Here is a 16,239-nt window from a genome sequence, read left to right on the forward strand (position 1 = left end):
GTATTGATTTAGTTATCTTATTTAATGTCAATTAGAAAATATTGTATTCCTTGTATCTATATGAATGCTTTATGATTGTGCTTGTGAACTAATACGAATATTTAAGAAGATATGTGGCTATTGCATGTATGGGATCAATAAAAAGAGGATATGTGGTTGTTGGATCTGTGGGACCAATGAAGCTATCGATAGTTGGACTAACCCCAAGCTCCAATGGGAATATTGGAGTGATTGAGATAAACTTGAAAGTGCATTGCTTAGTATCCATGATGGAGGGCCCTCGGAGGGCTAACTAGTGAAAAAGGCCAATCGTATTGTTGCTACATCACCTTAAGTGGAAGAGCTTAGAGGGATTTTGAGCCATTAAATCCCTCGATAATCTATGATAGGGATGAAGAGCTTCATGATCCCCATCGCTAGTTGGTGGATGACCTCCATGTGCTAAAATCGGATATTCTATTTTTTCTACTATTGTGCTATGTACTCATGATTAATCCTTTACAAGTTATTGCAAGAGATGGAGTCTCATCTTAAGGATTAGGAAACTCACAAAGCTTCAAGCTATCAAGGTTCAATACAAGCTAGTTGGGAACTTGAGGGTGACACCCCTACTACCTTCTAGTTTAATGCACTTTAGGTCAAGGAAAAAAGAGTAACAATCACTTGCATTGAGCAAAATGATGATTCCCTTATTAAGGGTAACGAGGGGTACTTTATGTATTTACAAAATACTTAGCTATTATTTTGGATGCTAGATTCTACAAGCTAGCAAACTATGAGGAGAAGCTAATGACCTATTTTGAGGGCTCCATTGCTATTGCTCATGCGAAATTTGCCTCAGCCCTTAATAGGCATTTTTCTAAGAAGAAGCTCCTTTTTGCACTATTTTTCAAATGAAGTTCATAAATCCCCTAGGTTAGATGGGTTTCTTATTGAGTCTTTTTAATAAATTTAGGACCAAATGATGGTGATTGCTATAATTTTTTGAACTAGTGTAGGTGCTATTAAATATGCTTGCTTGATAGAAAATCATTTCCCAATAAGTGTCCACCCATGCAAACACTTCTCATGATAGGGGGTGCCTCAATAATATATGTGCCTATATCACATGCCTTCAAAAGAATGCTGCTATCTCATATAGAGACAGAGAATATAAAGGAAGATTCAAAAGGTTGTTATATAGAGGGTTTATGCATGATGAACCCCTCTAGCATGTGAGGTGGATGTTGTACTTGGAGAATTTTAGGAAAACATTGAAAGCTTTTGTTTGATAAGAGCCCTTTCAAAAGGCAACATGTGAGGCATGCTTATTTTTTGGGTAAACATGTAGGCCCATATTTATATGGATGAAGGACCTTACAACACAATAAGGAATTTTGTACCTAGATATTTACTTAGAATATCCAACAAATAATGAAAACCATTTTGGTGTTGCAAATGGCCATCAGCCTCCTTCTGAGTTTTGTTTTCCACAGAGGGAAGACTTGGAGGGTTTGAGTTAGTAATTTACTCGAATGCTTATTTTTAAAGAGTGATCCAATTATAGCTCTAGAATGTTTCAAATAGTCAAGTTATAGCTTAGTCATAATCATTTGTTAATTCATATCATAGTGATAGGCTTGATAAATACCACCACATGCCTCTAACCATAGGTTTGGATGTCCATTTGCCTCATATATAGATTGTTATTCTATTAAGAGTCACCTAACCCTAAACCCTCCATGCCATGAATCTAAGAGAAGACAATCCATGGGTCCATAATGTCATGTCCAAGGAAGATATTAATGTTGGGCGTGATCCATAGCATCATGTCAAAGAAGGTTGTGTGAGATTATCACTTTTTATCAATACTTGAAACAAATAATGGATTATTCAATGTTGCTTCAAGTTTTGACACAACAATGGTAACTCCCCATAGTCTTGTCCATGCCATGCTCACCTAGCTTTTAGGTTGAGGGCTTACAATCCTAGCATGTTTAAAGTTTGGTAGTCCAATCTCTTATTGCTTTATATTGATAGCTTCAATGATGTGGCTCTTTAATATTATTTGTTAGCTAACCAAATATAGATCTTAGAAATTCTTTGAGCAAAGAAACCACCCAATTTTGATTAGAACTCCAAATCATGGATGAAAAATGTACAACACACAGCACACAACCAAAATTTTCATATAGCTTCAATAAGAGGATTGGGCTCAACAATCCTTTGCTCAAATATCTTCAAAACTCTTGATTTGATTAGTAACAAAAATTCTTTGGTCTTGATTGAGAGTTTTCATGCTCTTTCTAAATTTAGTCTCATGCATGCTTAAGGAGATTCTAACCTTGACAATAGCTCTAGTGGTGATGAGCTTTTGCTTGCTCTTCCAAGGAAGCAAAGCTCGCACAAGATGAGGGCAAACATTATAGTAGTATTCGATCTGATTTATCCACACTCAATATTACCATTGTTTTGTAGGTAAAAGTAAGCCAAGGCTATTATGTAGTGCAATCATTTTGTGTACTTGCAATCTATGGGCAATAAAATCACACTAGAAATCATAAATGTGCGGCTCAATCTCTTCTAATTACAAAAAAGGGAAGTAATAGAAAGCTTAGATGGATTGCATGTCCTTAATGCGATCCAACTTAGGCCGATTACACACCGGGCTATGGATGGACAGAAGGTGCAAGATGTCCATTACTTTGTTTACATACTAAACTGTGCCCATGTATTTCACCAAAAGGGAGTTGGCCCATTGGTAATGAAGAAGAGGTGTCAAGGATTTGGTGGGGTTTCAATTCCTTTGAGTCGCACAAGCCACCTTTTGGAGAAAGGTGTTGTCATCTTGTATATTGGGTGCACCCGAATTTCGGGATAGGGGAGATCCCTCGCAAGAAATGTCCACCATCCGCAAAAATCGAGCCCAATGGCCTTTTGACACGCAAGGCAGAGGATGCCTCCCTGCATCGGTCCATAGCCCGGTGTGTATTCGGCCTTAGAAACCCGTCTTTGCATGCCTTGTGGGGGAGAGTGTCCCGGCGTCTAGATGGATGGATTGCATCATGCACGCCACACCCAAAGGTGATGGCATAGCGTGTAATGGGGCGGGGGGGGCGGGGGGGACCCGGCGGGTTCTAGATCAGCACTTGCTTGTTTGTGCATTGTCTCGCACACTGCCAAAAGAGATCCATGAGTCATGACTCATGAGGCAAGGCAACGACGTCAAGGGCCCGGCACTGGGCCGGAGGGTGAAACTTGAAAGGGAAGGGCTTGGTTTTATGGAAGATGACAAAAGCGGCCATGTCGAGGCGAGCAAAAACGGGGGAAGCTACGTGGCGGAAGAATATTGACAGAGAGAGAGAGAGAGAGAGAGAGCTGAGCGCCTGTAGTAAACAGACGGGGGGGGGGGCAGGGACTCGGACTCCGGGGTGGGGGACCCGGGGCGGGGCAGCCAGGAGCCAAAAGGCAAGGCGGCTGGGCCGGCACTACGTGGCAGGGTTCCGCAGCGTAGACAATGATTGGCGGGTAATCGGGGTTATGACCCAAGCCTGGGCCCCAGACACGTGCACGCCGATCATTGGTGCAGCGATGCAGGCAAGCCTTGCGCGCAACGTCCGTCTTGACGAGATAGAGAGAGACAGAGAGAGTCTTTCGGGAGAGACAGGGTGCGTCTCTCGCCCTTCTCTTGCGCGCGTGCTTGCGTGTCAGCCCGTATCGGTGGTCTTCATGCACCGCCTCCTGGACCCCACCGCCCGCCCACACACGTGTGGACCCCTTCCCCTCGCTTCCTGCTTTTGGTAGCTCAAAGGTCAAGCCATCATCCAGATTCCAGACTCCTTGCTCAAGAAATCCCTAAGTTTTTCACACCTCTCCACAAACCACCGACCCTGTTCCCACGCGCATATTGCAACTACGAACCACTTGCATATAGGTACGAAAAGAGTTTTTGACATTTTGCCATGTGGAAAAAGGTGCTCTTTTTCCTCGTTCTTTCCTATAAGCTTCTCCTCAAGAGGTACCACATACCTACCTAGGTGTGATTGGGGGCAAGCTGTTTCGACCGCAATGTTAGGCACTGCACACATAGCTAGGTGCCCCTAAGTTGCAAAAGCTCATGATATTGTCATAATTCACAATTTGGAAATTAAAGTGGGAATTTGGCTAAAGTTCTTGTGGTTATGCCAAACACTTTACTTGCTACCATTTCTCTAAGTTTATCATACTTTCCTTAATAAGAGGGTAACCTTGCTTACACAATTTCAAACAACTTCAAGACCCTAAACCTTTGAGTCTTCTAGCTATGGGCAAGGCAGTGAGAGTATGCCCCACCCCTACATGATGGACCTTTCTTTACTAGTACCTCACCAATCCACATCTAAACTATGACTATAATGGAGCAAGTTGAATTCTATTAAGAACAGTGAGGTAAACAACAATATGATATTTCTGTAGATGATTATTTGCTACATGGAAGAAACTTCTACTTGTTTATTGACTGCCCCATCTCAATAATTACAAGGTCCAAGTCGTCAATCTTGTCCACAAGGCCAATTCACTCAACAACAATGATCAAGTCTAATAAACTCAATTGCCATACTCTTGCACTTGCGCACTTGCAACTATGTGGTAAGCTAATATTTATTAAGTGCATTCTTGGAAACTTTTTCCCACAACCAATGGAAAAGAGAAACAAGTTGGAAAGTGACTAGTGTTTACTCTGTGGTCTTTATAAGTGAATTTTTACATCTAAAAACACGGAAAAATAGTTAATTTTTTTAAGAACACGATGGAATTTAGCTAGAATTCTCAAATTTTATTCTTAAGAGCATACTAATTGTTTGATTTTGCAAATCTTGATTAAGACATCTCCCCATTCTTCCATATGTTCACTCCAAATATACTTTGTGATTCACATAAGTTGAATAAGCATGGCACATTGGTTGAAAGAGCAGTTCAATAAAAGTCCACCCTTAACCAATGTTCAACATACTTACATCACCAGAATACCACAAAGCATTTGCAAACATTAATCGATGGCCTTGTCATGTTACAACTTGCCTTACAATTATAAGGAACTCGAAGCTATATCTAGACGGCCCTTCAAAGTATTTGTACATAAGTTGAGTTGCAAACATTGAATAATAAAAGTTTTGAATAGAACAATTGCAATGATCTTGCTAAACATTGCATGCCCTTGATCACCTTAATAGATCAACCATAAAGTCAATTTCCTTACATTAACCATCAATTTAGCACCATTGTTACTCAATATGAGATATTGGCCAACAAATTCTTGTTTGTAAATTCCCTTCCCATATTAAGAAAGCATTAGATTGCTTTTAGGTAATAGGGTAATAGCCTTGGTATGCAAGATGGAGTATGTGTTTTGCGAAAGACTGACATAAGAAAAAGAAAGTTACAAGCAAATGTCATTTTGCAAGAAGACAAAATCTTGTGTCTATGTCTATGTATGTGTGAGAGAGATGGAGAGAGGACATAGAGAGGGAGAGAGACATAGAAGAAACAACCTCTGCCCATAGGACTGCTATAGTTGGTACACCACTTGAAGAAAACAAGTCCAAACAAGTTGAAAATAATGAAAGGAGTTCCTTTGATAGGGTTACTTTACACCTTGTGCTTGTTTACAAGAGTTGTACAAGATAATTTGCAGGTAGATTATGTGAACATAGGAATGTGGTAACAAAGGTTTCTTATCCTAGAAGTGGTGAAGACATGTGAGGAACCATGTGATCAAAACTTAAGGAAAAGGTACACAGTGTGAAAGGCTCCTCCTTGAAGTATGATAAGGGGACTTGGAAGTGTTTGAAAGACTTTAATCCTACATCTCCCTTTAGTAGTCCTCTCTCTCTCTCTCTCTCTCTCTCTCTCTCTCTCAAATTTGAATAGCCATGGCTACAGATGAAACCTACTCTAGTCTAGAGTCCCCTGCCTTCTATTCTCCTTCCTCCTCCACTCTGTCAAGGCCACCTATGTCCAACACTGCAGGTCAGCCCTCCTATTCCTTCTGCTGCTGTTAGTACACATGCTATATCATATACACTTTCACACTCAATTCACGCATAATATCTGAGATAAGGGATATAATTCCACTGCTGATGAGCTTTTATGGAAGGATGACATGCTTGTGATGTGGTGTGTTTGGTGCAGGTAATTCAGACACATCCATGACGCTGAAGAGGCCCTATTATGCAGCAGCAATGGATGATATGGGTAGTCCGGATGAGGAACTGATGAACAACAGCAGTGGGATATTGATGGAGGATCAGGAGGGCAATATGGGGGAGTGCATACAGCTGCAGCTGGCTGCAGCAGCTGGGCAAGGAGGGGGGGATGATCAGTTGCAGCATCAGAAGAGGGCAAGGAGACTGACGGGGGAGCAGGTGAGGGCCCTGGAGAGGGCCTTCGATGTGGAGAACAAGCTGGAGCCCGACAGGAAGGCGCAGCTGGCCTCCCAGCTAGGCCTCCAGGAGAGGCAGGTGGCCGTCTGGTTCCAGAACCGAAGGGCCCGCTGCAAAACGAAGCAGATGGAGAAGGACTTCGAGGCCCTCAAGAAGAAGATGGAGCTCCTCAAAGCTGACCGTGATAAGCTCCTCTCTGAGAAGGAGCACTTAGAAGCCGAGGTGGGTATGAGCCTCATTCTAATTAATTAGGGTGTCTAATTAGTTGCCGGCCTTATCATGTCTTATGCATCTTCATCATTATTGGTTCAATTCACCTTGCATTTGAGCCAATTTAGGGTAAATGAGCCTGTCCATCAGCTCCTTTTAAGACACCTTGCCTTCATTCTCCATAACAATTGGCATCAGCATCCATCTGGTTCTTCTTATGATCAATTAAGCTTACATTTGCGTTAAGCTATGGTGTTTTGAGCTTTGCATGTAAGCTCCATACCGGGTAATTGAGATTGTAGCCATTCTTCACAACCTCATCATCCGTTCAATATAACCTGACCCTCCTCATTTCTCTTGCACAGTACTGGCATAGAGTTGCGGCCTTAAGCTGATCATTTATATCTATAATCTCAGTGTTTTGAATAAACTGCTTCTCCAAATCCATCAGCCTAGTCAGAAAATTTGTTGCAATCACTTATCCATTGAAACAAGCCATCTTCAATACAGTAGAATGTTGTTGCAATCTTCCGCATAGCAGCGGAATCAATGGTTACAATATTCTACGAGATATGACCATGTGCAGCTGGTCAAAGAAAATGCTCCATATTTCCCTTACAAAATGACCAATATTCTTGTAAGACAGATGCTATGATGTGCATTTCTGCATTCTGCAGCTGATCAGGCTCATGATTGCATGACACTTTGAAATTTCATGTCTCATCACTGGCAGAGCTGCAGGTGGTCACCATCCACCGAGGCACCCACCGGGCTGCCCGGCCAGCTGCTGTCTGCACCGTGTCCTGCACCCATCATGTGTATGATGCTGTGACGATAGAATTACTATGCGCTGCACGATTGTTTGACGGTAGTATACCCATTATGTGCATTATGGCGTGACAATAGATTGACACAATGCAGCAACCAAATTGGGCAAGAAGTTAAGATCCTCATAAAATCTGTTTGCAGCTCCAATTTTGTGATCCGATTAACTGCAAGGGGCTCATACAAGGTGTGATGCATAAATGAGCTAATTCATAAATTGGGTTGGTTGTGAGTGCTCAGTTACAGATTATGAGTTCCATCAAGTAAAATAACGTTGTGGTGTCATGACGATGGATGTTGCAGGTGCAAAGGCTGAAGCGAGAGATGAAGGAGAAAGAGAGGCCGGAGGTGAAGCAAGAGGAGGTTCAAGGAGGGATCAGTACTGCAGCTATGGCGATGATGAATGTGAAGGCCCAGAGTCCTGCATCATCCTCGATGCCGCAAGACGAGCTGCCTGCGGGGATGAAGAGGTCATCGCCGTCATCAGCCGCATCAGAGATCAAAATTAACAGAAGCAGCAATCACATGGCACACAATTCAGTGAGGGAATGCGAGAACGCATCGATGAACAATGGCTCCATCAATAATTACCGTCCGCAGGAATCCAACAGCGCCGATGGGAGCGCCCTCGACCACGTGGACAGCAGCAGCTCCACCCTCGACCAGCTCTTAATCAGCCGGATTAACCCTCCCCTAACCAACCATATTAATCATGCCAACCATCCAAACCATAATCTGCAGGACCATGCTTACAGCAATAATCTGCACCATAACCTCGACCATAATTACGGCTTCCTCGACGTCTATGACGCCTACGGCTGCATGTCAGCCGTCCATCTCAAGGGCCTGGATTTCCTCCCCAAAGAGGAAGGATTCGTCCCCATCGCTGACTGGTGGGAGGCCAGCTAATTTGGTACTCACCCGAAAGAGCAAAATCAGGCCATATAAAGAAGAAGAAACGAGAATGGCGTCTCCAGTACAGAAAGCCTGCTTTCTGCGCTAATCTCTCGAGTCCAGAAGACATAAGAGCAGAGATAATCAAAGGGCACGTCCATCACAAGGAATGTGCGCCTTGTATATTAAATGTAATGCTGTGGGACTAAGAGATAAAACTCCAAGGATGCGTCTCCTGTACATTTGTATCATTTGCGGCTTGTTCATTATCTTTTGAAGAGAACCTGACATTCCTAAGTACACAAGGGTTTTGAGTGCAAAATCAGTTCTATCGATATACAATCTACAAAATCATAAGAGCTTGTAGTACTAGCATGATTCAAAGGATGTATAAAAACTTCTTAACTATATGCCCCCTTTGCAAGCAAACAATGCTCCAATCCAAAGGTTGGATTTTCTACACTATTCTTCATGGCTCCGATGATCGCAGTTCAGCAAACTTCGCCCAAGGCTAGTAAGACACTGAGTGATGGATGCCCAACCCCTCCCTCATGCCCCGAGTATGGGCATGCACTTTTTGAAACTGGGTCTAGACATAGGCACAATACCTTTACACACTAAAAGGGCACATTTTGCAAAGAAGTAAAAATAATAAATATATAATTTTCTTGATTGGCTACAAACTCAAATGTGCACCCTTGTCCGTCACTTTACAAAGGGGGTAGGGGAGACTCCCTATCCAAAAGTGGGCGAGGAGTTCATATGTTCAACATGTAAACAACAAGTCATGTCCTCTCTAGTGCATCAAAGATTGTGAATGCCCAACCCCTAAATAAGTTCTTTCATTGGTTAAAACTCACAAAGTTGGTGTCCATCATTTGGTGTGTAACCAATCTAGGTGTGTGTCATTTGATTGGTCAAAACTCATCATTTGGTGTGTAACTAGTCTGAGAGAGAGAGAGAGAGAGAGAGAGAGAGAGAGAGAGAGAGAGAAGGGGGCAAGTATTGTTTAGAGTACTATACATACCCATGAGGTCTCTAAACATCTCATGCTACCCTCCACCATCTATTTTCTATCTTGTTAGAAACATCTAAAAAGAACACAAAAATTAGAGAATACAGTTAGGAACTCCCTCTGTTCATGAGATGGAGATAAATTCAAGATCCCCAAGTCTCTTGCAATAAATATACTAAACCTAAAAGTCGGGGAGGATTGGGATTGCCCAACCTCAACCCTACTTCCACCAAGATGGCAAGTAAATGGGTAGCTAGAAGTATCATAATACAAAGAGGATGATTGGATGTGCCTTAATACATCACGTTGTGGAGACTTTTCAAATTTTCCACTAGATGTCCTTAAAATTGCAACATGCCCTATCAAGCTCGAGCGACCATAACTACTCTTAATTGAACAAAAGGTTGCGGGAGGCCTGGTTCCTATTTACACCCTTACTTTGTCTCCCTTGCCCCACACATTCCCCCAACCCACCCAACCTAGCTCTACCTTCTTGGAAAGGTCATATGATTTAATCATTTAAAATTGAATTAGACCAACACTGAATTAGAGCTTGTCAAAAGTAGAATAGAAATATGGGGGTTGCTTTTTGAGGATTACCATTAACATAACCCAAAAATATAATCCAAAAGGTATCAATTTGAATGACAATAAGCCTCTTCTTCCCCTTAACAATAATTCCCTTTCACACAAGCTTGATAAAAGAAAGCATCTACATTAGTCAAATAACTAGTGCAAGTACATGTTTGAACCAATGAAATGTACTCCAAGATAAAGGTTGATAGGGGTCAAGCTTCCCTAAAGTAGAAGCATGTAATTATCTCCTTTTTATTATGTTCTCATAATGCATAACATTTACTTTTTTTAAAGGAGGGAGGATTTCAAAAAAGGATATAAAATGCCAACTATGCCTTGGTGTAAAGCCCTTCTATGAAACAAGTTTAGAGAAATGTATGGCAACTCTACTTTTGAGTGGAGGCTAATATTTGAGTTAAGGTTAGCCTCGTTTATCACAAGATCCATTCCATATGTATATGGGATACAACTCCAAAACATATTCTAAGATGATCTCACATGACACCTCTCAAGTAATTACCCACAAGTTTTAGCATCTATATAAAATTTCTCTCCCAACCTCCCCACAATTTATGTGCAAAAGCTTCATAAATTGCCCATTGAACTTGTTTTGTCTTGACATCCACTTGCTCATGTTATATAAATCTTACTAAATAGAGTCCCCCAAATAGTCCTTGCTTGGTTCCCTTAGATCATTAGCACATTTTATACACACCATGTTATCTTTTTGGAAAAGAAAACTTCCATTAACTAGGATAAAGGGGCCAATAGAGTGATATTCAACTATCCTCGTCATTGGAACTTTTTTACCTAGGTTATATACTAATAATTTCAAAGTTGAAATACATACATGAGTATACTCCAACAAAAAATGGCATTTTGATATATTTATCAAGTAGTGCTAGTTAATAGATTGACACTCAAGATTGAATTGTTTTGAGGCTTTAAAAGATGTACAATATTAAAATTTCAAACTTTTGACTCACCTTAAATGTATACTAGCGTTCTGCGTGTGCTTCACGCACACAGAACGCTAGGCCGCTTCGCTGCCTCGAAGCGGCAAGCGAAGCTGCCGGTTGCCGTGCTATCACTCAACAATCCATTTCTCATCTTTCTCTCTCCTCTTTTTCCTCTCTCTCTCTCTCCCCCCAAATTCCCTATGTCTAATTTTCTCTCTCTCTCTCTCTCTTTCTTTGCCTTCTATTTTAGTTTATTTTTTTCCTCTCATGGTTCTCTCTCTCTCCTTTTTTTCTCTCCCTGCTTTTCTTCTCTCTCTCTCTCCTTTTATTCTCCCCCCTCCCTCCTCTCTTTTCCTTCTCTCTCCCTCTCCTCTTTTTTCCTTTTTCTTCTTCTTCTTCTTCTCTCTCTCTCTCTCTCTCTCTCTCTCTCTCTCTCTCTCTCTCTCTCTCTCTCTCTCTCTCTCTCTCTCTCTCTCTCTCCTCTATTTTTTATTCTCTCTTTTTAAATTTTATCTTTACTTTCTCTATAATTCTCTCTACATTTTCTCTCTCTTTTTCTTCTTCTTCTTTCACTTTCTTCCCCCCCCCCCTCAGTGTATGTAAATTTTATCTTTTCTTTATATATAATTCTCTCTTTATGTTTATATTCTCTCTCTTCTCCTTTCTCTCTCTCTCTCTCCGTCCCCTTTTCTTCTTCTCCCCTTTCTCCTAATTTTCCCTTTTTTCTTCTCTCCCTCTCTCTCTTTTAAATTTTATCTTTTTCTTCTCTTCTTCTCTTTTAAATTTTATATTCTCTCTCTCTCTCTTCCCCCTCTCTCCTTCTCTCTCCCTTCCTCTCTCTCAAAAAATATTTAAATTTTAAAAAGACTTTTCTTTTTTTCTTTTTCTCTATCTCTCTTCCTCTTTTCCTCTCTCTTCTTCTTATTCTTATTCTTCTCTCTCTCTCTCTCCCCTCTCCTCTCCTTTCCTTCTCTCCCCTCTTTTTTCTTTTTTTCTTCTCTCTTTAAATTTTTTTCTTTTTTTTCTTTTAAATTTTATATTTCCTCTCTCTATAATTCTCTCTATGTTCAAATTCTCTCTCTTCTTCTTTTTATTTTCTCTCTCTCATTTTCTTCTCTCTATCTCTGTCCCCCCTCTCTCCTCTTTTTTCCCTTTTTCTTTTCCTCTCTCACTCTCTCTCTTAAATTTTATATTTTCTCTCTCTATAATTCTCTTTCTCTATGTTTCCTCCCTCTCATCTTCTTTCTTTTTTGCTCTTTATATATATATATATATATATATATATATATATATATATATATATATATATATATATATATATATATATATATATATATATATATATATATATATATATATATATATATATATATATATATCCTTATTTTAATTAAACAAAAAGTTTACATTAAAAATTTTAATCAGAGAGAGAGAGAGAGAGAGAGAGAGAGAGAGAACCTAGGCCCTACGCATGAGAGAGAGGGAGGGAGGGGGAGAAGAAAAATGTTTAATTAAAAAAAGACTATTCTCTTAAATCCTCTTTCTCCCCCTTCTCTCTCCGTCTTCTTCTTTTTATCATTCTTCTTCTTCTCTATCTCTCTCTCTTTTATTCTATCTCCTTTTCAAAGTGTGTGAAAAACTATATTCAAAAAAATTTAAATTAAAAAAATCTTTTAAAATGTTTAATTAAAAATTTTAATCTCTGAGAGAGAGAGAGAGAGACAAAATCTTTTGATTTAAAAAGAAGTTTGATTTAATTAAAGGAGAGAGAGAGAGCCTAGGGCCTACACATGAGAGAGAGGGGGGAGAAGGGGGAGGAATTTAATTAAAAAGGGAAGGGGGTTTTAATTTAAAAAATGGAGGTAAGGAAAGGAGGTTTTAATGAAAAAAGGGAAGAGGAAGAGAAAATGAGATATTACACATGAGAAAAAGAGGAGGGGAGGGGGTTTTAATTAAAGAAAAGAGGTTTGGAAAAGGGGGTAGGTTCAGGAAGCCCTCTGGAGGTTCGAGGCTTTCCGAACCTATAGCTAAAATAATATAGTAGTAAGATATCTATGATATAAGGATTGTGGCGTACCATCAATTGGCTAGAAATAATGCATTTTGTGAAAACTCATCACTAAATTGGGGTGAGGTGTGTTTTCCTTCCAAAGAGATTGGCCCCTTTTCCCTATCTATGCACGAGGAGATCCTAATCCAAATCAACTTGCTCTCTACAACTTCTAACCACATTTACATTCTTGATTGAGAAAGCCTCCTAGGAGGTGCACCTTATAGAACATGTAAGACACCATATGAGTTTAAAAGAAAGGGTATTCTATTTAGTAAAATTTACAAGCTCATATTTACAAAAGGGATTTTTAAATTACAATTTAAAAAATATATATAAGTTTAGTAAAGTAAAAGGGGTCATTGATGGCCTTATAGCTTGTAAAGAAAGGATATTTCATAATGCCCTTTGAATACATGTTATATAGATGATGGAAAGCCCTCTCTTTTTCTCAATTATAGAGTTTACCCCATTGATTGTTTGACATACTCAAATATATTTTTTACACAATTTTACAAATTAGATTAGGAGAATATTGATCAAGGTAGGAACTCACAATCATTAACTTTCATCACTATGTATTTTTGTCAACAATGAATCCTTTAATTTTATTCAAAGTTTAATGCACTAGGCATTTCCACATGCATATTTCCAATGCATTTCCATATCAATGCCTAGCTTAGGCATGTTAGCCATATGACTATCTTTTGAGCTTTAAAAAGCATGAATTGTACACCAAATTGCTTATTAGGGTTTTTCTTACATATCATTTATGGTTTCTCTCAATCTATGCCTTATCAAGATTGAAAGGTAACCTTAGATTCATAGGTTGCTTTTGATAGTAAGTGTTCAGTATTTTAAAGAATAATATGGCAAATAAGGTGTCATTATTTCAAGGTCTAAGTGTTGAGATATCGAGCTCCACTCGTGATATGCCAGGGTGACCATTGTGCATTTATGTCACCGACTTGTTAGCTGCAGATACGGTTGGTACACCGCCCATGAATAATAGCTAGATGACAGCTATCCTTATCTACTCTAGTTCGTGGCTCAGTTAGTATGCCGCCTTAGTTAGTTGAGTTTGGTTTGAGACCCATATATAGGGTTCTTCTATTTCTTTGTACTAGAGTTCTTTTTGGCTTACACAAACTAAGAAGAGGTAAACTGTTTTTAGCCTCCACCTTTGTGTGTATTCCCCCATTGTGCAAGCAAGAAAGCTACAAGTGAGACTCCTTCCTTCTCTCCCACAATCTTGACATGGTATCAGAGCCTTGTTCGTGGTAAGGAGCTCAAGAAAGCAAACCAAGTTCCCGGTGTTTTGGTAAGAGGACCAGTGTTGCTTTCATTTTTCTGTTTTGGGAGTAAGTCTCTACAGGTAGCACACCCGAAAAGTGCAAGAGTGTATTGTCTCAGATTGAGACGTCCTTCACGGTGTAGCAAGAGGGTAGTATATGCTGCGGGAAGGGTCTTTAGCATGCGGTTGCCCTGTTTTTTTTATTCGAGGCCATTTTGGGGCCTGTTTTTGAGGCAGAAGTTTTCTGCACGCACTCAGGAGAAGACCCAGTTTTCTGCTATGCGACCACTGTTCTACAGGTCGGTGAAAAGTTACCATAGAAATTGCATCATATGCCTGTGCGCAGAGACATTGGGAGTTACAGAATCATCCTTGTTGCCTGTTGATGCAAAATCGTCACTAGGAAGTGACTGTGTGGTCAAATACCACTTTCCTTAGTTTTGCAGATTTGCCCTTGTGAGGCTGAAGCTGTGTTTTTTGCAGTGACAGAAATTTTTGCAGTGTTCTGTAATGGCGTCTAATTCTCTTTCACAGATTGTCACTGAAAAGCTTGACAAGAACAACTTCCAAGCATGGAAGTTTAGAATGACGAATTTCCTTATGGGAAAAGGATATTGGGAATTCGTTGCAGGAAACGAAGAAGAACCAGTTCTTCCTGATGTTCCCAATCAACAACAAATGCAGGCATTTAAAGGATGGCATGAGAGAGCCAGAAAAGTTATGTACTGGCTGTCTATCAGTATTTCAAACTCTATGATTGTGCATATTCAGGATGCAAGTACGCCAAAGGAGGCATGGGATACTTTGTCAAAAATGTATAATACAAATACGCAAGCCAGGAAAATGCAGCTCAAGCAAGAGTTGCACAATGTGCAAAGAGAAAGTATGAGCATCAATGACTACCACATGAAGGTGAAGAAGATTGCAAATGCACTTGCTTCCATTGGGTCGCCAGTGGAAGATGATGATTTAGTTTCTGTGACCTTGAATGATCTAGGAAAGAATTATGCACAGTTCCGAACATCCATTTCCGTCCGTGAAAGATTTTCTGATTTTGAGGAGTTGATTGCTCTTCTAATTTCTAAGGAGCAGAGAAATGGTGGTGCATCTTCTTCAGGGTGAACTTCAAAAGAAGCTGTCTTCTACTCAAATGCTGAAAGAGGTAGAGGCAGAGGTAGAGGAGGTGATCTGGAGACCGTGGTAGAAATCAGAATATGCAGCAAACTCAAGAAAACCAGTCCTATGGAGGAGGACGTGGTAACTCTAGAGGCAGGGGGAGCCAAAGAGGTCGTGGTGGATGGCAAAGAGGCCAAAATACAAACAGCAATGTTGAATGCTACTACTGTGGTAAAATGGGTCATATGGCTAAAGACTGCTATAAAAAGCAGAATGATATCATGAATGGAAAATTGCAACAAGGGAATTATGCATCTTCTAGTAGACAGGGTGATGACAGAAACGAGCATTTGTTTATGGTGCAGCACATGACCAATTCTGTAATAAGTGTAAAGAAAGCAATGATGTGTGGTATGTTGACTCAGGTGCATCAAACCACATGACAAGTCATGCAGAATGGATGCAGGATGCAAGGAAAATGGAAAAACTAGGATTTGTGGAGACTGGTGATGATACTGCACATCCTATTGTGCAGATTGGAAAAATTCCTTTGTCTATGCAGGATGGGAAAAAGAAATACCTGTCAGATGTATTTCATGTCCCGAATATCACCAAGAATCTGGTTTCTGTTGGTCAAATGGTTGAGCAGGGCTTGCACGTCAGATTTAATTCTCATGGATGCTTTGTTGAGGATATGAAAAATAAAGGTTGCTTGATAGCAAAAGGAAAGAATAAGGGCAGAATGTTTACGTTGGATGCAGACATGCCTGAATTAAGTGCAGCAATGTTTGCACATGGGACCGGTGTAGTTGCAGATATTGATATCTGGCATAAACGCATTGGTCATGTTAATGTACATCGACTTAAATCAATGCAAGCCCAAAATATTGTTGCAGGAT

At 40.2% G+C, this 16,239-nt stretch overlaps 1 protein-coding gene across 1 annotated transcript; it reads left to right on the forward strand.

Annotated features, from left to right (window-relative positions):
• Positions 1 to 5,830: 5,830 nt before the first annotated feature.
• On the forward strand, positions 5,831 to 8,938 carry LOC148013509 (uncharacterized). The gene is made up of 3 exons (XM_087668291.1): positions 5,831 to 5,988; positions 6,151 to 6,623; positions 7,740 to 8,938. The coding sequence occupies exons 1-3, from the start codon at positions 5,892 to 5,894 to the stop codon at positions 8,343 to 8,345; spliced, it is 1,176 nt and encodes a 391-aa protein (XP_087524417.1). The 5' UTR covers positions 5,831 to 5,891; the 3' UTR covers positions 8,346 to 8,938.
• The last annotated feature ends 7,301 nt before the right edge of the window (positions 8,939 to 16,239 follow it).

The sequence above is a fragment of the Lygodium microphyllum genome, chromosome 26, assembly GCF_053477565.2.
Source record: "Lygodium microphyllum isolate KBCC chromosome 26, Lygodium_microphyllum_v1.1.10, whole genome shotgun sequence".
NCBI lineage: Eukaryota > Viridiplantae > Streptophyta > Polypodiopsida > Schizaeales > Lygodiaceae > Lygodium > Lygodium microphyllum.